Source organism: Simochromis diagramma, unplaced genomic scaffold (assembly GCF_900408965.1).
Source record: "Simochromis diagramma unplaced genomic scaffold, fSimDia1.1 OVJJ01000385.1, whole genome shotgun sequence".
In the NCBI taxonomy this organism is placed as follows: domain Eukaryota; kingdom Metazoa; phylum Chordata; class Actinopteri; order Cichliformes; family Cichlidae; genus Simochromis; species Simochromis diagramma.
The window spans coordinates 823394-846456 of record NW_024386751.1 but is presented as its reverse complement, the minus strand read 5'-3'; the positions used below and the strand labels follow the sequence as shown (position 1 = coordinate 846456).

The following is a 23063-nucleotide window of genomic DNA, read 5'->3' as shown; positions in this document are numbered from 1 at the left end:
TTTGCTCCTCTCACTCTAGCAGTTGAGCTGCCTCACTCTAGCCCCAACATTCCGTCCCATACACACCCATTATAAACTCTGAAACGGGTGAAAAAAACATCATGAAACTTAAACTGGAACTGAAGAAAAAGTATAATAGATATTGAAAAGATAAATACAAGTTGAATAGTTGAATGTCTTGTCTTCGTTTTAAAGTTTGAATGGTGGCTCTATGTCAATGTATGTGGAAGTAGATACAGTTTAAAGAGGAGGAATTTGAATGAGAATTTGAAGGGTCTCTCCATTGAAATACATTATAAATTTTTGTTAAATAAAGTTGAATAAAATAAAAAATATAAATGTTAAAAATGAGAAAAATAGAAGCAGTGTTGTCCAAAAGAATAGGAATCTAACGGTGTTTGAATGGTTTTTCTAAGTTGAACGGTTTTGAAGGAGATAGATTACAAAAAACGTACGGAATACAGAATAATAATAAAATAGAACTAGAAAGTGCATTTTCTGAAGAAACTGCAGTGTGAATGCTTGAATCTGAATGTATGCACTGAAATGAATTAATTGCTGAATTTTGAGTTAAAAATATTGAATGAAATAAAAAAAAACAACCAAATTTAACCTGAAAACAAAGGTGCTGAACTGCTAAAAGCTGAAGGTTACACAGAAGAAGAAGTTGGAAAAAAGCTGAAAATGTTTTAAATGTAAATTAGAAAACCCTAAGAAATGAGAAAAGAACATTTAGAGTCAGAAAACATCTGAATATATATTAAAAGGTCATATTCTTTGAATCACTGAATGAAGAAAATGTGATCCCTCCACTTGGATCCACACAGTTTAAAAAGTTTAAATGTCTGAGCTTTGAAAGACACGGTGTTGGAAAGAGAACAATAATGGCGACATTTTGAGGGTAAAATGATGGCTGTAACACTGTGGACACAGCAGCAGTTGAAAGAGAAGTGTTTAAGATGAATCTTGGCAGAGTGGCAGAGAGAGCTCGTTAAGCAGGCAGGTGTGAGCCTGGTTGCTATAGTGACTGCACCCAAGGGCTCCATACACACGTACACAGACATGCCCAAATAGAAAGAAAATCACAATATTTTGCATGCTTAAAATAGAGAAAACGAGAAGAAAGTAGGTACCGAAACCAAATGCGCTGAGGCGCGAACATGACAGAAGGTGAAAAAGGGCGTAATTGACAGAACAAGAAGGAAACTGATGTCGTGAGAATGTGAAGGTCATTATATGAACACACACCACACACCTATACGTTCCCATAGGCACCGTCACACCTGAACAAGTTAGGTACAGTCATCATTTACCTGTAAACACACACACACGCAGTGGGGTGAAACTGTGGGAATGAACATAATTGCTGTTGTCCTAACAGGTTAATTACACACACACACACACACACACACACACACACACACAACACACACAACACACACCACACACACACAGCTGTGGTTATAAAAGCAGCTGCAGACGGCGTGTTTCTGTTTCTGCTGGACGACGGTAACTCAACACCTGAACAGGTACGAGCACAAACACACACAGAGGTCAGAGGTCAGACACATTATCATAATAACTTAATTTAAAACCACATTTTCAAATTCATGTTTCAAACAGCTTTAGCTTCACCTGTGGTTCTCCTGTGGTTCACGTTAACTTGGCTCACAGTAAGTGGTGCGTTTGGGTGGGATGTTTCATTTTTTAAGTACAGATCCTCTACGTTGGAGCTGGGCATCGTCACTGATTTCTAGAATAGATTTGATTCAGATTCACAAGGTCGATTTAATTAAATTCAATTTGAATCAGGAAAAATTGGCCTCAGCCAGTCAGAAATATTAACATATGACTGAATGTGTAAAATGACTGAATGTGTAAAATGACTGAATGTGTAAAGTGCTTTGGGGTCCTTAGGGACTAGTAAAGCGCTATACAAATACAGGCCATTTACCATATTATAAACAAAGCTGTGAGACTTCATCAGAGGTGTGAGCATCACAGCTTTGTGTCAAAGTAACTGAGGATAAAACATGAAGCAGATGTTCCTGGCCTGGCTTTTTATAGCAGATGACCTTAAAATATTCTGCAGTAGAACAAAAACTGAAGAAAACCATGAATCAACATGTGAACATGAACTGGTGCTGCTGAAGGGAAGCAAAGTTACAGAGGTTTGATTACAGACACAGCTGAGAGCTTGTAATTTGGGATCATTTTAAAAATGTTACATTTCTTCGTTGTTAAACAGCAGAAATGAGACTTTCTTGTTGGAAGGCAGTTAAATTAAAAAAACAAAAACAAACAGTGGCTGAACTGGTGCGTAATGATCAAGCGAATAATGCAGAAAACAGAGATTTTTAGATGCTCCTGAAGTACACTGAGAGAGAGAGCTGTGCAGGAAGTGGGATTTCATCGTGCTGGAAGCGAAACAGCAAAAGTCAGAATGAATTCGTGACGATGGTTATGTGAAGTGAAATGTGAAGCGTAGTTTGGATCTTGTTTTGCTGTTGGTTCAGTCAGATTTGGTTGGAGAGAGGTGAAACCTGCAGCTTCAAAATACCCCCCCCCCCCCCCCCCCCCAAAAAAAAAAGAAAGAAAAAAGACGTAAACACATAGGGCGGACCCGCCGACGCATCAGCATCAGCGAGCCGTCGGCTTTCAGCCCCGACAGCGTGTCCGCGTCTGTGCCGCGTCTGTGCCGTCGGTTGAACGCCGACATCTGACGCATCGGCATATTAAGGATTGTACATTAACATAAAGCTGTTGTACCACACACACATATGAAGAGAGAGAGTATGCGTTGTATGCAAACAGCTACCAACAGCCATCATAGTTCGTCATACAATGAGAACAGGACAAATCAACAACTGACAATGACTAATTAATATTAAAATCTGTAACATAATGTTTGGAGTTTAGTCTGTTACTGTTAATATTTTTACCATTTCTTCTTGGAGCAACTGTAACCCACATAATTTCCTTAGGGATTAATAAAGTATTCTGATTGTTTCAGGATGACCTGCCATTATCCAATCACACATCTGCTTACCTGCATCTTTGCTCGTTTCTCCTCCTCTTCTTCTCTTTTTTCTAAACTGAGCACCTGATGGCTTTGAACTTTTCTTGTCCATCTTCCACTGGTTTTAATTTTGCACTCCAGTATGAACACAAATCCCTCAACTCGAGGATCACCACAACTTAACCTAACACACCTACACCTTAGTTCACAGATTCACTTCGTCACAACCCAGGATTCAAATCATGAATCCATGATGGGCTTGGATTTACAACATTATGAATGAAATGTGCTCTATTTGGAAGCAGCAGGCCCCTCCCCTTTCGACGGGTTGTGTGTGAGACTTTAAATCATAACACTGTAAATTTTAAATTATAAATTGTTATTGATCCTTTACCCCAAGTCCTAAAGTGTATATTTATTTCTTACTCCTCTTATATATATTGTTTGTTTACTTGCACTGCTGTAACTGGAGCCTCTCGTCTCGTCTCTATATACTGGACTGTATGTAGCGGAGATGACAATAAAGTTTACTTTGACTTCAGCAGCGCGCAGGCGCACCGAGGGCTCTCGCGCTCACTTTTCCCTATAGAAAAAAACATCGGTGCAAATTATAAGTCTGTATCATGATGTCTGGTGTTTTCGTGTTTGTTGCTTTGTTTCTATTTTGTTTTATTTTGCGAGTTGGTTATTAGACGCTGCTCCAGTCAGAGACTCCCCCGCCGCCCCGCCCTCTCCTCTCTGTGCCGCCAGCAGCGGGCGCACCTCGCAAACGGGGGGCGCCCTTACTCCCAGCAAACGGGCGATAGAAAACCGATCGGTGCCTGTGACATTCCCACTATGCGTTGGCTGATGTCGGGCAGCATGAGCACCAGCAATTTTTTTTTTTATTTTTTTTTTGCGGATGCCCGTGATGCCGCCCCGGGCAACCGCCCGTGTCGCCCGTCTAAAACCGCTACTGCATGTGGACCATGTGATCCGTGTGATCCGTGTAGACCGCGTGGACCGTGTGGACCGCGTGATCCGTGTGGACCGCGTGATCCGTGTGGACTGCGTGATCCGTGCGGACCGTGTGATCCGTGTGATCCGCGTGATCCGTGTGGACCGCGTGATCCGTGCGGACCGTGTGATCCGCGTGATCCGTGTGGACCGCGTGATCCGTGTGCTATATTCATGTATTGGAGATTACATATCGGAATTTCAGGAGCAGGGCCACGCCTCCAAACACGCTCCTTCCAGTTGTCATCTATAGAGGTTCCCCCAGTTCTGCAAGCTGTTCATTCTCGTTTACGTGCCCCTCCCTCCTTGTTCTCAATTCTTTAACTTCTTCACTCCTATTTAGCACACGGGGATCTGCCAGGCCCGGGAGCCGTCGCCAGTCCCCATCGAGGTCTTCCCCAAACCACAGCTCAGTTCATGTCCAAACATTCACCTTTACCTACTAAAACGCTGTCAAACCTAAAATGAGGCCCAGCTAGTGAAATAATAACATTTTAGTTTGATTGTTTTTACTGTGCAGTCAGAGTGACGGTGGACTCGCATGTGTGCAGAGGCTCAGTGGGAATAAGAAAGGCTGTGGTCAGCTGACCTGCTGCTCTGTGCATTTACACACCTCCACCTGGATGGAAGCAGATGTTTCACAGCTGCTTTTTCCATCCTCTACACCACACGTGTCAAACTCAAGAGTTTACTGTATGCTGCCTGAACACGCACGCTGACAGTAAACTACATTTCCCACAATGCATTTTGATCATTTGAACCCCAGTGCCCCCGATACTGGGGCAAGAGGGAGAACATGTAGTTTAACGTGATGTAGGAGACGTCAGACTGTCAGCCTAAAGCTCATCAAACCATTTTAATGAGCAGCAAACAGCTAAAACAGCAACGATCACAGAGCAGGTGATTCTCCACGTGCAGGACAGGACCATCAGGGACAACTCGCAGTCTAGGTTTCATCACTCTGAGCTAAACTGACTGAACCAGCAGCCAAAGAAGATCCAAAGTACGCTTCAAACATCCTCATTCATCCCCTCTGACTTCCTGCACAGCTCTCTCAGTGTGCTCGCACACCAGTTTACCATCAAAGCTCTGCTATCATCATGAACCAGTGGGCTGCGGTGTAAACCAGTTGGACCAGTAGACGGTTTGCGGCTGGTGTGACGGTGGAAGTCAGTGAATGAATCTGTGCTACACTTGATCTAAGCTAACTGTGAGCATGAACCCACAGCCACTGTGCAGCAATCAATTCAATTCAATTCAATTTTTTTTATATAGCGCCAAATCACAACAGCAGTCGCCTCAAGGCGCTTTATATTGTACATAGATACAGAGAAAAGCCCAACAATCATATGACCCCCTATGAGCAAGCACTTTGGCGACAGTGGGAAGGAAAAACTCCCTTTTAACAGGAAGAAACCTCCAGCAGAACCAGGCTCAGGGAGGGGCGGGGCCATCTGCTGTGATTGGTTGGGGTGAGAGAAGGAAGACAGGATAAAGACATGCTGTGGAAGAGAGACAGAGATTAATAACAGATATGATTCAATGCAGAGAGGTCTGTTAACACATAGTGAGTGAGAAAGGTGACTGGAAAGGAAAAACTCAATGCATCATGGGAATCCCCGGCAGCCTACGTCTATTGCAGCATAACTAAGGGAGTATTCAGGGTCACCTGGTCCAGCCCTAACTATATGCTTTAGCAAAAAGGAAAGTTTGAAGCCTAATCTTGAAAGTAGAGATAGTGTCTGTCTCCTGAATCCAAACTGGAAGCTGGTTCCACAGAAGAGGGGCCTGAAAACTGAAGGCTCTGCCTCCCATTCTACTTTTAAATACTCTAGGAACAACAAGTAGGCCTGCAGAGCGAGAGCGAAGCGCTCTAATAGGGTGATATGGTACTACAAGGTCATTAAGATAAGATGGGGCCTGATTATTTAAGACCTTGTATGTGAGGAGCAGGATTTTGAATTCTGGATTTAACAGGAAGCCAAAACAGGAGAAATCTGCTCTCTCTTTCTAGTCCCTGTCAGGACTCTTGCTGCAGCATTTTGGATTAGCTGAAGGCTTTTCAGGGAGTTTTTTGGACTTCCTGATAATAATGAATTACAGTCGTCCAGCCTGGAAGTAATAAATGCATGAACTAGTTTTTAAGCATCACTCTGAGACAGGATATTTCTAACTTTAGAGATGTTGCACAAATGGAAGAAAGCAGTCTTACATATTTGTTTAATATGTGCGTTGAAGGACATGTCCTGGTCAAAAATGACTCCAAGGTTCCTCACAGCGTTACTGGAGGCCAAGGTAATGCCATCCAGAGGAAGAATCTGGTTAGATACCATATTTCTAAGATTTTCAGGGCCGAGTACAATAACCTCAGTTTGATCTGAATTAAGAAGCAGAAAGTTAGCGGCCATCCAGGTCTTTATGTCTTTAAGACATTCCTGCAGTTTAACTCATTGGTGTGTTATCTGGCTTCATGGACAGATAGAGCTGGGTGTCATCTGCATAGCAGTGTAAATGTATGCTATGTCTTCTAATGATACTGCCTAAGGGAAGCATGTATAATGTAAACAGAATTGGTCCTAGCACTGAACCCTGTGGAACTCCATAATTAACCTCAGTGTGTGAAGAGGACTCTCCATTTACATGCACAAACTGGAGTCTATTAGATAGATATGATACAAACCACTGCAGCACAGTACCTGTACACCTACAGCATGTTCTAATCGCTCTAATAGGATATTATGGTCGACAGTATCGAACGCTGCACTGAGGTCTAGCAGGACAAGCACAGAGATGAGTCCACTGTCAGAGGCCATAAGAAGATCATTTGTAACCTTCACTAAAGCTGTTTCTGTGCTGTGATGAGCTCTGAAACCTGACTGAAACTCTTCAAATAAGCCTCTGCAGATGATCTGTTAGCTGTTTGACAACTCTCTTTCAAGGATGTTTGATATGAAAGGAAGGTTGGAGATTGGCCTATAATTAGCTAAGACTGCTGGGTCTAGAGATGGCTTTTTGAGTAAAGGTTTAACTACAGCCAGCCTGTGGTACATAGCGATTATTAGAGATAGGTTGATCATATTTAAGATTGAAGCATTAATTAATGGCAGGACTTCTTTGAGCAGTTTTGTAGGAATGGGGTCTAAAAGACATGTTGATGGTTTGGAGGAAGTAATTATTGAAGTTAACTCAGAAAGATCAATTGGAGAAAAAGAGTCTAACTTAACATCAATGGTACTAAGAGTAGCTGTAAATAATATTACATCTGTGGGATGATTACTGGTAATTTTTTCTCTTATGATTAAAATTTTATTTGTGAAGAAGTTCATGAAGTCATTACTAGTTAACATTAAAGGGATGGTTGGCTCAACAGAGCTCTGACTGTTTGTCAGCCTGGCTACAGTGCTGAAGAGAAACCTGGGGTTGTTCTTATTTCTTCAATCAGTGATGAATAGTAAGATGTTCTGGCTTTGCGGAGGGCTTTCTTATAAAGCAGCAAACTATTTCTCCAGGCTAAATGATGATCCTCTAAATTTGTGACACGCCATTTCCTCTCCAGATTACGAGTCATCTGCTTTAGGCTACGTGTTTGAGAATTATACCACGGAGTCAGGTACTTCTGATTAGAGACCTTAGTTTTCACCGGAGCTACAGTATCCAGGAGGAGGTGAAATTATTAACAAGATAATCGACCTCTGTTGGGTAGCGTTCAGATAGCTGCTCTGCTCTGTGTTGGTACAGGGCATTGAAGATGATAACAGTGGGTGGATTATATTCTTAAACTTAGTTACAGCGCTTTCAGAAAGACATCTACTGTGATAAAGTCTACTCTCCACTGCTGTGTAATCAATTATTGTAAATGTAAATGTTATCAGGAAATGATCAGACAGGAGAGGGTTTCAGGAAACACTGTTAAATGTTCAGGTTCTATGCCATATGTTAAAACAAGATCTAGAGTGTGATTAAAGTGGTGGGTGGGTTCTTTTACATTTTGAGAGAAACCAATTGAGTCTAATAACAGATTAAATGCCATGTTGAGGCTGTCATTTTTAGCATCTACATGGATGTTAAAATCACCCACAATAATTATTTTATCTGAGCTGAGCACTAAATCAGATAAAAAGTCTGAGAAATCAGAGAGAAATTTGTTAAGGCCCAGGTGGACGATAGATGATAACAAGTAAGACTGGTTTCTGAGTTTTACAGCTGGGGTGGACGAGGCTAAGCATCAGGCTTTCAAATGAATTAAAAGTCTGTCTGGGTCTTTGGCTGATTAATAGGCTGGTGTGAAAAATTGCTGCCACACGCCCCTCGGCCTGTGCTTCGAGGTTTCTGGTAGTTAGAATGACTCGGGGGTGTTGATTCATTTAAACTAACATAATCATCCTGCTGCAACCAGGTTTCTGTAAGGCAGAGTAAATCGATTTGTTGATCAATTATTAAGTCATGTACTAACAGAGACTTGGAGGAGAGAGACCTAATATTTAATAATCCACATTTCACTGTTTTACTCTTTGGTTCAGATGTGGATACTGTATTTTCTTTCTTTGTAATTGTTTATTATTAAGTTGTTTGTTGCTGGTTTTTAGTTTGTTTTTTGTCTGTTTGGGAGCTGACACAGTCTCTATGGAGATGGGTTTTTGGGGGGGTAGCAGGAGGAGAGAAGCTGCAGAGAGGCGTGTAAGACTGCAACTCTGCTTCCTGGTCCAACTCTGGATAGTCATATTTTGGGGGGTTTAATAAATTTGTCCATATTTCTAGAAATGAGAGCTGCTCCATCCAAAGTGGGATGGATGCCGTCTCTCCTAACAAGACCAGGTTTCCTCCAGAAGGTTTGCCAATTATCTATGAAGTCCACATCGTTTCTGGGACACCACTCAGACAGCCAGCAATTTAAGGAGAACATGCGGCTAAACATGTCACTCCTGGTCTGATTGGGGAGGGGACCAGAGAAAACTACAGAGTCCACATTGTTTTGGCAAAGTTGCACACCGATTCAATATTGATTTTAGTGACCTCCGATTGGCGTAACCGGGTGTCATTACTGCCGACGTGAATTATGATTTTACTGAATTTACGTTTACCCTTAGCCAGCAGTTTTAAATTTCCCTCAATGTCGCCTGCTCTGGCCGCTGGAAGACAATTGACTATGGTTGCCGGTGTCTCTAGCTTCACATGTCCCCGGCGGGTGTGTCGCGGAGTCGGGAAAAACGGTTAGACACATGAACAGGTTGGTGGTGTACCTGGGGCTTCTGTTTAGGACTATGCTTCCTCCTCACCGTCACCCAGCCGCCCTCTTTCCCCAGCTTCTTGGGGTCTTCCGGGGAACAGCTAGCGGGCCTACGCTATCTTCGGCTGCAGCAGCTACAGGGGCCTGGCTAGCTACGGGTGAATGAAGGGTGCGATGCCGAGTCTCCAATTCAGTAATCCTGACCTCCAGAGCTGCAAATATGCTACATTTGTTACAGATATCATTACTGTTAAAGGAGGCCGAGGAGTAACTAAACATCTGACACAATGAGCAGGAAAGTGCAGAGGGACAGGTGAAGTAGCCATGGTGCTAACGAGTCAGCTACCAGGTAAGCTAAGCTAGCGAAACAGTACAGAGACAGTGAGTGAATACTTTGGCTATAAATTAGGTAGTGAGTACACAGAAAGTGTGCTTCGGATGAAGCACGTGAAGATTATACTATGAAAAAAGAATGTATTTAAAAGTTTTTAATTAAATTGCTAAGCAGATAAGCTACTCAGAAACACCACTGTGTTTGAGCAGGAACAGGAAGTGATATTCTACCACAAAGTGAGCGAACATCAAGTCACACACTCTACTGTAAACCCATCACAGTGCAGCAAACTCACCTGTTCATCCTGCAGAGGATTCTCATGCAGCCTTTAAATAACACAGTCAGTCTGCCCCAGTTTGATTAACAGCAGGTTTATGAACAAACACAATATGAGACACATATCTCCTCACCTTTGAATCTAACCTTCCTGTTTGTCTTATCTCGGCCACATCTCTGTTGAAAATGACATGTTAACGTGACAAAAGTTTGTACTTCAATAAATAAAGAGTAAATCTTAAAGTCACTTTGTCAGAAGCTGACTGCAGTGACATGAATGTTGTTTTTATATGATCCACGAGAGACCCGTTGGACAACTGCTTCACAGGGTCAAATAACCAACCAATAACAGTAAGCCTGTCACTGATTATGATCTGACTGCATGACGACGTCAGCGTGTTTGCGTTAAAGCAGCCGCTGCTGAGTCTGTGATGAGGAATCAGATTACACAAATAAATACAGCCAATCAGGACTGAACAGGTCCAGCTCAGTCCAGAGGTACCAGGTGATAGATGGAGCCCACAACATACACTTTAGTGAAGGAAGTATTAAAACGGGCTGCACATTTTTACTGAAGAATGTACAGACTCACTTAAAGGGATCATAGAAATAAAAACAGATGTTAAAAATCATGTTCTTAGAGTCACTGGTTTAGATTTGCGTAAACATGTAGTGACAACTTTGGCCATAGGGGGCAGCACTGTGCAGCCATCCATCCAATAAGCATCGCTTTCTTCTCTGAACATGTTTTTGCTGAAATATGACTTCAGACTCATCTCATGTTTGTATGCTAGCGTTAATAACCTGCAGGGGGAGCTTGTTTCATATGTGTCGTTCATATTCATATTGAACTGAATCATTAATGTAACTACAGCTTTCTCCAGCAGAGGGCAGTGTTTCAGGACACAGTGTAGTGCCTATAAGTAAACAAAACAAACAAGAGAACACAGTATTTAGTCAGATACCAGAGTACAGCTGCACTGCAGACCCAAGACCCATTCCAGAAGTCCCTCATGTCTCCTATTCCTGACGCTCTTCCTTGACCTCGATGAAACGTCACTGAGGTCAAAGGTGAGAAGGAGAACTGCTGAGGACTCAGGAAAAGGGAAGAGGCATGCACTTAGAACTGGAACAACCTTACACTGGTGTCCCTTTAACAGGAAGTCTGGCGTGTTGAAACTACAATGTGCAGAAGACGAACTACAAAAGGCTGGTCTAGCTTCACCACAGTGTGTGTTCTTGTTTTATGGAGGTCATAGAAACGATAACAGTCTGTAAAGCATATCTTTCTGGTGTTTTAAAGGAGGAGGAACATTTACTGCAATCCTACTAAAATGATGATATTACTAAAACTTTGGCTGTGTCCTAAAACTCTTCATCAGTGTCACGCTGAGCATTCAGAGGCGAGCCCACTTATTGGTCCTCAGTAACTGTTTCCATGAAACAGCAGAAATGAAGTGAACTCAGCTTCTGTTTCTCAGCAGTGCGCACACGGCGAGCGACGTCTCTCTGCTCAGTCTGGAGCTAATAAAACACTCAGTGTGTCCGATTAATGCCTGAATGAAACTAAGAAGCCACCGGGCATTTACCGGTGTGCCACAGTAACCATGGTAACTGGGACGGTGATCTGAAGGTAAATAAGGTTTGTGTTGTTCTGCACGTGGTACAGTTTGTAATGCTGCAGCTCCACCTGAGTCCTAATCCTCAGACCTTTGCTCGGTGGTTTCCAGAGGTGGGCAGTAATGAGGTACATATTTTGTTTTGTACTTAGTATTGTACTTAAGTAGACTTTTCAGGTATCTGTACTTTACTTCTGACTACTTTTTACTTTTACACTTTCAAAAGAGGCAGGAAAGCAACAGCCTGACCTTGAGTCCGAGCTGCGTTTTCTCCAGTGTATCCTAGGCTAGCAGAAGCATTGAGCCTTGTTTCCTTAATGTTTAGACCAGCTGGAAGATCAGTTTTAAGTAAGTCACTCAGCAGCTTCGTCCAATCAAACCACAAGTTTATTTTCATTAAAGTGAGTCATGTACGGCGATGAAACGGCGTCTTCTCCCCGTGACCGTGGCGGTCTCAGTGTGGTTGTCAGAGAGACCGTAGCATCCTGTAGCTCCACCCAGCCCCACCCCGTTACAGCCTCCATCAGACAAATCTGTGTGACTTCTTGATGACTTTACTTTTCTTGAAAAACACTTCATCATCATCATCATCATCAAGGTTGTGTATTGGGCCCTTATTGTTTCTATTCCAACTGCTCCCACTTCAGTACATTGTGAGTACCTTTAAGGGCGTGTGCTATCACCACTGTGCAGATGATCTGCCCTTCTATATCTCTTTTAGGCTAAGACTAGTATTTTTAAGTCTTTTAAAAGCTGCAGATGCTGAAACAGCTTCTTAGACTCCATTAAACCTTGGATGACCTTCTCCAGCCTAATGCAGATAAAGCACAGGTCCTTGTCTGTGCCCAGCGTAGTGAAAGCTCATTACTTACTTACTTGGGTAACTCGTGACTCCCACTGTGGATGTAGATCTGTGTCACTCTTGTTTTATCATTTAAGGCAGATTGTACCATTGTGTCGTGCTGTGAACTGGAAATCGTTGTTCGTGCATTTATTTCATCACGTTTGGATTATTGCAAGTCAGTGTTCAACTGGTGCAAGCAGAAACTTGCCGGAGCATCTGCAGGTTGTTCACGACACGCTTGCTGTGAGAACAGATCTTACTCTCACGGACGGCGTCGCTGATGCGGCTGGTTCTGACTGTTAGAGCTCTGTATCGACAACAGCAGCTTACACCACTGACCTTTTGCAGCCATTACGTCCCCAGCAGGTCCCCGAGGTCCTGCTGACCGTATACGAGGCTGAACGGGCTTTCCGCCTCAATGACTCTGGAGCTCCGAGTCTGAGATTTGTGGACTCGTCAGTCTCTTTAAGAAACGACTGAAAACTCATCTTTTACATTTATTGTTTTGCTGTGATGCACTTTGTGGTGTATAAATAAAAGTTGACTTTCTGACTTCATCATCTTCATCTTTATCAGGCCCACCTTCAGGATGTTTGCTATGAAGTGAGACAGAAGCTTGGCTCCAGCCCCACTCCCGCTCTGTGACATCACAGGGGGTTGTGTCCATCTTTTATATACAGTCTAGAGCAGTGAGGCACCCATCAGGCCGGACTCTGAATGGCGGGCCCTGTCCTCAGGTCTCTGCAGATCAGGTCCTAGTGTTGCTTTTGTGTTCGTCAGACAGCAGAAATCAGTCAGAGAGTTTCAGGCTGTCGTGTGCAGGTGATCACACTGACCAATAGAAATGCTCCGTCACCTGCTTTGTGTTCTGGTTGGACAGAATCAGGTGGGAGTTACCTGTCTGTGTGATGTCATCAGAGACAGCATCGGACAGTCTGCAGCTGTGTGTGTGTGTGTGTGTGGCAGACGGAGGCGGGACAAGCACTGAGTGACAGTGCGGTTGCCATGGTGACCTTCAGCTGATCAGGTTTCTGTGGAGAGTTTGGAGCTCCACATTTGCAGCGTGTCCGTCTCCTCTCTGCTCCCTCTCTCTGCCTCCTCTCCTCCTTTCAACCTTCTTTCTTCTCCCCCCACCACCACCTCCCCACCCCTCCATACCTCCCCCATTTGCCCCCCTCCCCCCCACCCATTCTCTTCCTGTTGGTTTCAGACTTTGCATTATAATTCTCTCTTTCAGAGCTGCAAGGACGCTGAGGTAGGCTCCAACTCTCCTTCCTGTCACACACTCTCTCACACACACACACACACACACCACACACACACACACACACACACTCGGTGGCAGTGACCACTGAGCCCAATCAGTTTAAACCGTGCTTTTGCTCCTGCTCTGAGTTTGAGGAAACTGCACCGAGACTTAAATCACAATTAATGATGTCATTATTCAAACATGCTTTTATTCCTGCTTCTAAAATGAAAATTGAACTTTTAGCTGAGCTGACTGTGGGAAAACAGCAGGTTCCTGTGTGAGCTGTGGCACGTTTCTCCCTTCCTGCACAGAGATCCTGAAATGTTTTCGAGTCAATAAACCTGACTGTCTGTACCTGCAGCAGCACACCTGTCGGCCCTGCTGAAAATCACACAGAGGTGCCAAACTACAGTCAAATCTATTTTAAAAGCTCCTCACTGCACCAGTGTGCCTGTGAGCACGCTGGACAGATGCAGTACATTTATAATCATGTAAGGGGTGATCGTGGCTCAAGAGTTGGGGAGTTCGCCTGTAATCGGAAGGTTGCCGGTTCAAGTCCCCGGCTTGGACAGTCTCGGTCGTTGTGTTCTTGGGCAAGACACTTCACCCGTTTCCTACTGGTGGTGGTCAGAGGGCCCGGTGGCGCCAGTGTCCGGCAGCCTCGCCTCTGTCAGTGCGCCCCAGGGTGGCTGTGGCTACAATGTAGCTGCCATCACCAGTGTGTGTGAATGGGTGGATGACTGGATGTGTAAAGCGCTTTGGGGTCCTTAGGGACTAGTAAAGCGCTATACAAATACAGACCATTTAAGACAAGAATCACTCTGCAGGTTACAGGAAGCATTAAAGATGTTTTTTCTTTGTAAATTTCTGATTAAAATTGTTCAAAAATGTCTGACAGTGAATTAAAGCATCAAAAGGATCTGAAGACTCGGTTTACCTGTTTCACTGAGAGCTCACCTGAAGTTTTACAGGCGTTTGTGTAATTCTGCACTGTGCCACACGGCGGAGCAGTGAGTCAGTGTGAGGCTTATTTAACCATGAGGAAAGCTAAAGCCTCTGAGGGGGTGGAGCTAAAACAAGAGGTCACATACATGAGAACAGGCTGTCAAACAGTCTTTCATTCCAAAGGCTTTTAAAGCAGGAGGAACATCGACAATGGGTCAGGGCGAGGAACCAGCTGGAACGGACATTCGTAGGACTTTTTCTGAAGCTCGCCTGCTCCCTCACTCTGACCCTCGCAGTCGCATCATTAAAGACCTCTGACCTTTTACATGTCGTGAGAGTTTTATTTTGAAAATCTGAACTGTCTGCTCACAGACAGAGGTCCAAGACGCGTCAATTACAAGAGTTTTATTAGTAGTCATGTGATTATATCAGGACTACTATGTATTTATAATTAATACACATAAATAATAGATTCTTGAATTATCTTAGTTATCTTCTGACCTGATTTTTTAAATGCAAACATATTTGTGACGTGTACTGATTTAAAGGAATCAAATATTTTTAAAAAATTCATCTCCAAAGTTGTGAGCCTAAGCTCAAACTCAGCTCTGGCCTGATGATCCATCTGGATGTTTCCTTGTGCTGGTTTGGAGAACTCAGCTGCAGAGATTTCTGCCGTCTCTTGAATAGAAACCTCAGCTCTCATGCGTCTGTGCAGAAACCACAATTTCACGATTTCGTGCAGGCCTGATGAGCCCCTACAGGAAGCTCTAAGCTCCGGCGTCCCTCCTAAAGCGAGCTGGGACATTAGCAAGCTGCCTGAACATGGACGTCATGGTTCCCCCATGAAGCTGCTCACATTAAGCTTCATGGTTTCTGCAGAGTCAGTCCTGAGTGTTAGTTTAAGTTTATATTGGGTTCCACGAAATTAAAAATTGAATTTTAACCCTTTAAAATTGTGTAAGTTGACCAAAAACCAAGGCTGAAGTTTCACGGTGTGTTCGACGTACACTCTGTACATCAGAGCGTTTCAGCTCAGAGCAGCAGGATTAACGGGCCAAAACATTTCAGGTTTCAACACATTCTGAGATTCAGGATCAGCAGATTCGTAAACAGATTCAGTTCTTACATTTACTGAACAGCGTCAAATAACCTGACCTTTGACCTCCAGTGTACCTCCCTCCCCAGGTTCTGCTGCCCAACCTGCTTCTGAATATCCAGCTCTGTGACCTGTGACCCCTGTGGGAGCCATGAGCCATCATCAGAGCTCAGCGAGTCCTGGTGACACCCTCAGTCAGTCTGCAGTGAGTTTCCACAGAAACCGATGAGCGATCAATAATATCGATCTGATAATGATCACTTATGGGGGAGTTTGCTGTCTGGGCTTTTTGTTCAGTTGTGTCAGTCAGTGTGAGCTACCTCTGTTCTGATTGGCTGGAAACCTTCACCTTTACTTTTTATTTTTGTTTGTTGTGTGTTTGCGTTAAAAACAAAGTTAAAGACAGGAAATGTTGCCTGTGCAGAGGAAGCACTGAGATCTGATCACAGCTGGAAACAGCTATGTTCATGAAAGACTCACAACATTTAATTCACCAGTTAGTGTTTTCTATCTTCAGTCTCCTCCTCCTCCACACTGTCATGCTGATGAAGAAGAAGAGGAAGATCTAAACAAGGCCTTTGATGTTCAGGACTTTCAGCAGATCCTTTGTCCTGCAGCTCGCAGCCCGCCAGAGAAACACAGAGTCTATGATGAACAGGACATCGAAGGTAAGACATCCAGATGTCTCCGGGTTCAAAAGACCTCGGAAAGACCCGTTTGGATTTTCTCCATGCGCCTTTGAAGGGATTTAAAACCAGGATTTGGACCGCTCGTATAGGTTCTAAGAGGGTTTAATAAAGTTTGGTTAACCAAGAGTTTCTTAAAACTTTGAAGTATCAGTAACGTTTCTTTGAGGTATCCACTATCCTCATCTTTTATGGGGTGTTGTAAAGGCCTGTTGTCTGTCAACAGGTTTGAGAATTGGGAGGTCTCAGGTGTTTCATGTTCCCTGTGTCTATAATATCAACTTCTTTAGTTTTCTTTAAGTATAAAAACCAGCGTACCAGGGTGCTGGAGAGGTTGAACCTGTTAGTTTTCATCCTGGTTGTGGACCAGCGGTCTCAGGATCTCATGTCTGCTTTGGTTTCTTCAGCTCTGAGCAATGACCTCCAATTTGCACTGGGGAGTGTGAACAAGCTGGAATCAGAATCCGTCCTCCAACTTTGAGGCCATAGTCTGTAGTCGGAAAAGGGTCAAATACAGTGAGGAAGAAGTTACTGCCCCAGGTCGAGGAGTTCTAGTTTTGGGATCTTGTTCATGAGTGAAGGGAGATTGACAAACAGCGTGATGTAGCATCATCATCATCATTCATCACTTATGTGATCGCTGTGCTGTTCTGTTATGGCGATGAGAGCGCTAAGAATGAAGCTGACAATTTACCAGCTGATCTCAGTGCCTCAACTATGGCTGCGAGCTGTGGGTAATGATGAAACGAATGAATCAAATCAAATCACTTTTATTGTCACATCACATGTGCAGGTACATTGGTACAGCACATGTGAGTGAAATTCTTGTGTGCGAGCTTCACAAGCAACAGAGTTGTGCAAAATACTAATGTAAACAAGCAAAATACAAGAATGGCTACATCTGAAACTAATAAATATATGTACAATATATAATAGTATATGCATTTCTGGATGTGTATACTGAATGAGGTCCCCGGTACAGGTGGTGGCAATGAGTTACTTTCTCAGGTAGCTGGGCTCTCCATTAGAGATAGGGTGAGGTGCATGGTCGTTTGGGGTGGTGGGTCGGAGTCATAGCTGGACTGCCCATCGGGCATACCGGGCATTTGCCCGGTGGGCCGCTGGCGATTTTTGTTTTTATGGGCCGATGGATTTTTTTTATATCTATATATTTTTTTAGGAAGGGTATATATAATGAAAGGTGTTGGATTGCCAATTGGTCGATGATCGACTCTGGGCTGGACCAATTACAGCCAAGGAGGCCGCATGCACCCTCCCCCTTGTTTCGCAATCACGTGATTTTCGCGCATTGCATGCCGGGAACTCGTGGCAAAACAATCCAAGTACCGCATCAAATGCAAGCATTTGCAGCACCGCTAAACGTTCATTCTTTGGTTCCAATACCTTCTTGTTTTTTCTTTGCCGCACAAAAAAGGAATGTACAAAACAAAAGGAGAACAATGCCGGTCCGTACAAAGACAGACTCGACGAAAGACAAGAAAAGATACGAGGAAAAAATCAAAGGAGTGAAAGGGTCAGACCCTTATGAGCACCACAGAGTGGACAAAAGACGTCAGCGTGCTGCCCAACTTTCACCACGCTCAGATTTATAATTATACGGTTCTTGGAGTGAGTGCATACACATACACAAGCCCAGGTACAGTTTACCGACGGATGGGTACAGGACTTGAAATGCACCGCGTTTAGAACGAAAGACCATCGTACATATCATAAGTTTACCAGTCTCACAAATCGTCGTCATAATACACATTCGTTAACCGTTTATTAATAGGACCTTTGAGCTCAACGGTAATTAATTAGTAGTGGAAATAATTTCTGGTAGCATCACTAGAAATGTAGCAGTGACCAATAATATTGTATGCTGTAATCGTACTGGGCAATTAGTGATACAAAACAACTGTTTTATCCTGTGAATAAAAGTATATGTTTTTGTCAATGTACCATGAATAACAGAAGCGAAAACACAATATTGTGTCAGGACAATTCACTATTTATGCACAATAAACAAAGGAGCATAGCGCAGACAATTTCTGTTCAGCGCCCAGACTTGCTTGTAACCTATATCACCAATTATGTTAAGAAAAATGATGTATTAACTACTACAAACTCTGACCTTTGTGGAATGCTTGGAGCAGACTAACATGGGAGCTGGAGAGTTCTGGGACGTTATATTTGGTATATCCAGACATCCGTCGGCTCTTACTTCGGAAACATGGCTTAAAAGTTTCTCTTGAACGACGTAATCCGATAAAAAAAAAAAGATCTCTTTACCCGTCGGCTTCCCGTGGGCTGTCATGCGACCCGGCTATTGCAGTTAATAATACAACAGCTTCTTGCCATTTTTTGTGTTTCTTTTTATCGCTGTTGTAACTGAGTTCAATTGAACGCCTGCGTGCCGCTAGTACCTCTTGCCACAAGTTCCCAGAATCCTTTGCGGTTTACCCCCTGAATGACGTCACATTTTCAATCTTTATCCTGGTGGGCCGGTCTCTAGTCAAAAATGCCTGGGCCGATTTTTTTGTCCCAGTCCAGCCTTGGTCGGAGTTAGGATACCGCTGCTACTCCTCTGCATCTAAAGGAACCATTTGATGTGGTTAGGGTATCTGACCAGGAACACCTCCTAGGTGAGGGGGAGGAGGCCCCAGCAGCAGACCCAGGTGAAGGTTGAATCTCTTGGCAGGCCTGCAAAACAACTCAGTGTGTCAACTAACTACAGTGTTAGACGCAGGTTTCAGGTTCACTGACCCCTTAAGGTTCAAGCCCCAAGCTATGCTGACCCTCTGACCCTGTGCTTTAACCTCCTAAGACCCGAACTCTTTCATGGCATGCATTTTTAAATTCTCTTTGCCATTTGGGCTGTTTGGGACCTGATTAATGTAAAAACAAAGAATTACCAGATTTTTTTACCTGATTTTTGTTTCTGAGAGAAATGAGATCCACTTTTGAGGATATTATCTTTAATTTCGATAGAAGAGAGGCAGTTATATAATGTCCTCGTAAGTGGAAATCAGGCCCTTGTAGAGCAAAATTTTGTATTTTGGTCTATCCATCCATCATCCATTCGCTACCGCTTATCCTTTCAGGGTCGGGGGGGCGCTGGAGCCAATCCCAGCCGTCATAGGGCGAGAGGCAGGGTACACCCTGGAGAGGTCGCCAGTCTGTCGCAGGCTAACACACAAAGACAGACAAACCATTCACACTCACATTCACTCGCACATTCACACCTAATGGCAATTTGGATTATCCAATTAACCTATCCCCACAAACTTTTGGTCTAGACAACCCAAAATGTGATGTCCACATATGTGGACGCCAGGTCCTAGGAGGTTTAAAGATTTCAGGAGAACATCTTCACAGTGCAACAGTGACATACTTCCACCGTGTTACTTGGTATCATCGATGAGGATGTAGACCTCAGGTGGTTAAAGAGCTCCATCTGTTCTCAATTTAGAACCACATACATCCAATGTGATCCAAACTGGACAGAACCAGAGCCAGGAACAGGTTCAACTACATATTAATCCCTGGTAAGAGTTAAAAGCTTTGGGTAGCTTCATTGCCCAGACTGTGCATAATAATAATACAAAGGGTTTCTGTGTTAAAAACAGACATCTCTGTAGTCAGTAGTAAAATCAGGTCAGTGTGACATCGCCCGCAAAGAATCTCTTTAAGGGAATTCATTGAAAGGAAAGCTCTGTTGGAAAGCCCAAAGCTGGGCTTGTGCAGCATGACGTTAATGTTGGCTGACGTTAGGAGGCTAGGAGACCATCAGAGATGAAGCCAACTGATGTGACTAGGGATGGGTATTGATAAGATTTTCACGATTCCGATTCCATTTTCGATTCTGTTTAACGATTCGATTGTTTATCGATTCTCTTATCGATTCTTTTTTTAAAAAGGAGAACACTAAGGTCGATTAGCTTAGAACTTCGTTTATATCTTCTCTTTGAACAAGATAGACATTTAGGAGTAACATGGCCTTACAAACCCAACAGTGACATCTTAGAGATCCAGCCTACGGCTCTTCAATGGGGTGTCACAGGGTCCCCAGGGAAAAAAACTATAAATGTAAAATAATAAAATAAATATTCTCCTGTAGCGATAACAAAGTATAACATAAATTATTCTGTAGCAATTACACAAGAATATCCAGTAATGTCCCCTGCCTACAATTAAACACATTCACTTACCGAAAATCATCTGCTGTGGCAAACAGGTGTAAGCCTTTGACCACAAACTGAGTCACTGCTCGGGTGACATTTGTCTATCCTGGCCTGAAAGGAGACGCTACCCGTAGACTGCAGCGAGAAACTGCCAGCATCTGAGCCAGACTCTGTCTCATCATGGTCCCTAAATGCACAGTAATGGCAGGTTTGTAATAAGGCAGATCGCGCTAACATAATATGCAACTGTTAGTTGATTATTTACCTGCAGCATTAACGGGAGAGGACATTGCAAACGTTACCGCTGCTGCTGGGTTGAGATTCACGAGTCTCGAGCGGAATTAGAAACACACATTCATTTAAGGTCCATCCGCGTGTTTTTGAGCAAATGCTTTTGCATATTCGTAGTGTTTCCTCCCTTAAATGAAATATTACTTTGCAAGTATTGCAAGTTGCCCTGTTGTCATCCGTTCTCGTAAAGTATAATCAAACTTTTGAGCGTTTGAGGCCGCTTAGGCGCCGTGTTTCCTGCCAGGTAAATGACGCTCCGCAACGTGGTGACGTCATTTGGGGCGACTTGAATCGATAAGGGAATCGTTTGCAAAAATGGCAAACAATTCCAAGGAATTGAAACAGTGGGAACCGGTTCTCAGCAAGAACCGGGTTTCGATACCCATCCCTAGATGTGACTGCTGATTTTCAGGTTCTTGAGCAGGTTCTCGTGTTCTGATCTCCTCCTAAAAGTCCGAACTGTCTTCCTGTCGCAGAACACCGCCACTCTTCCCTCCATGTCCATCACCCTCTTTCCAAACCACCCACCGACAGCAGGAGGAAGAAAACTGCCGAGGGGAGGAAGGAGTGCAGGCGAGGCTCCGCCCCCAGCAATGCAAGTACCATAGATGAAGACCAAACAGGACGAAGAGCATGGAAAGGAGGAGGAGGCCTACAGTCAAACTGATGGCGAGTGAGTGGCACACCTGTCAGGGTAAATGTGTTTTTCTGCACTTTACTAGTGTTAATCCTGTGGCACCTCCCCCCTCACAGTGATTCAGACCACCATCTCGTCCAATCGCAACGGCACCGTGATGAGCGCTGCAGATGCCGACGATCCGAAAACGTTGACGTCTGTGGACTGGATGGCATCAAAAGTCAGTCAGAGCTCATTTTAAATGTGACTTGACTCTGAAGCAACAGAACGCTAATTTCTTTGTGTGTTATTCTTCTCGTTCGAGGTTTCTCTCGGACACGTGGTTCACAGACCGGTTGTTGGTCAGGTTTTCTTTTCCTCGGGGTCAATAAATGATTCTTATTCTGATGTGTGTGTCGTTACATTTCAGACTCATTACAATCCACGAGGAGAGAGAGGATTTGTTCTTTTTCCTTTAATGCTTGTCTTTGATTAGAGGAATGTAAAAATAATTCAAACTGAAGTCCATCTAAAAGTTGTGTTTTTTCGAGCAGTGCACCCCCTGCAGGCGGTATGAAGAATGCATGTAAAACGTGCAGTAGTGATAAACTTTTCACACAGGTGACATAAAAATGTGACCTTTTATCAGTGGTCCATGAAGAAACTGACAGAATAAAGCTTCTGCATGAGTCGCGGTTGGGGGTGGTGGTGTGGGGGGGGGTCACATGACCTGTGTGTGGGAGCACGAGTGGGGTCAGGGTTAGGCGGACCGCGCCGCTCTCCTTCGTAAACATGCTCGCTGTCAGCAGAACCCTGCCTCACTAACAGCTTCACTCACCAGGCAGGTAGAGGGGTCCAGCCAGCTGAGTTCATCGCTGGATTGTGATTGGCTGCTTTTGATGATTCTTTCCCAGAAAAAATAAATGTGTGTGAAACTTTCACAGAAAATCTAATTTTTACTGAAACTTTAAACTCTGCTCACCTGCTGAGTGGGCACACCTGTGTGTGTGTGTCAGGCGCTCGAATGACAGTCAGACTCTCTTGTAAATGATTTATCGCTGGTGTTCAGCCAAGCCTGAAATCCTGTTAGACTGCGCAAAGTTCCCATGAGAGGGTGTGTGTGAGGGTGTTCTGGATTCCGCAATCATGTGGGGGATCTGGGTCATACAGCCACAAGGTGAGGACAGACAGTCCCCAACATGGCGGTCGTTGAAGTTTAGGGTGAGCTTCCTGTGGGTCAGGAAGTAGGTGGTAAGAAAGTAGGATGCCCGGCTCCGGGACGCTGAGCATCAGTTAGTTGTTATGCTGCTCCATCAGCATAACAACTAACTGTTAGAAAACGTAATAATGTAGAAACAGAGCGTGCACGAATGTGTGTGAGCGGCTCAAAGAGGCTGATAGTGAAGTGCTTTACGTGCTCAGAGCAGAACTGTGATATAAGCCCAGTCAGAAGGATTTCGTATTTCTTCATTGATGTCAGAAGAAAGTAATACTCAGTGTAACTGTAAACTGTTGCCTCTTTTCTCTTTATAGCTCTGACAGCTGCTGTGACCTCACCTCAGCTTCACTGTGACACTTTATTAAAGTCCAGTTTTTGTTTTGTTCAGGGTGGCGCTTGGTGTGAGAGCTTTGTGACAGCCAGCATTAAATATGGGACACCTGTGTCCACCGCAGGTCA

The 23063-nt window shown here is 43.9% G+C and overlaps 2 protein-coding genes across 3 annotated transcripts in view; both read left to right on the top strand.

The window, feature by feature from the left end:
* The window catches only part of LOC120727690 (cadherin-7-like), a 60511-nt gene that overhangs the window by 8039 nt on the left and 29409 nt on the right, over positions 1-23063 (top strand). The window lies entirely within an intron of this gene.
* LOC120728425 (anion exchange protein 2-like) lies at positions 1505-21442 on the top strand. The gene is made up of 5 exons (XM_040023315.1): positions 1505-1529; positions 1624-1673; positions 15698-15813; positions 16126-16276; positions 21246-21442. Exons 3-5 carry the CDS (start codon positions 15760-15762, stop codon positions 21434-21436), a joined length of 396 nt encoding a protein of 131 aa, XP_039879249.1. The 5' UTR covers positions 1505-1529; positions 1624-1673; positions 15698-15759; the 3' UTR covers positions 21437-21442.

Excerpts from the sequence above, each read along its gene's own strand:
- LOC120728425 (XM_040023315.1), top strand. The coding sequence starts at position 15,760 with ATGAGCCATCATCAGAGCTCAGCGAGTCCTGGTGACACCCTCAGTCAG. Across the intron at positions 15,814-16,125 it reads ACACCCTCAGTCAGTCTGCA|TCTCCTCCTCCTCCACACTG; the intron begins GTGAGTTTCCAC and ends TTCTATCTTCAG. Across the intron at positions 16,277-21,245 it reads TGATGAACAGGACATCGAAG|AACACCGCCACTCTTCCCTC; the intron begins GTAAGACATCCA and ends TTCCTGTCGCAG.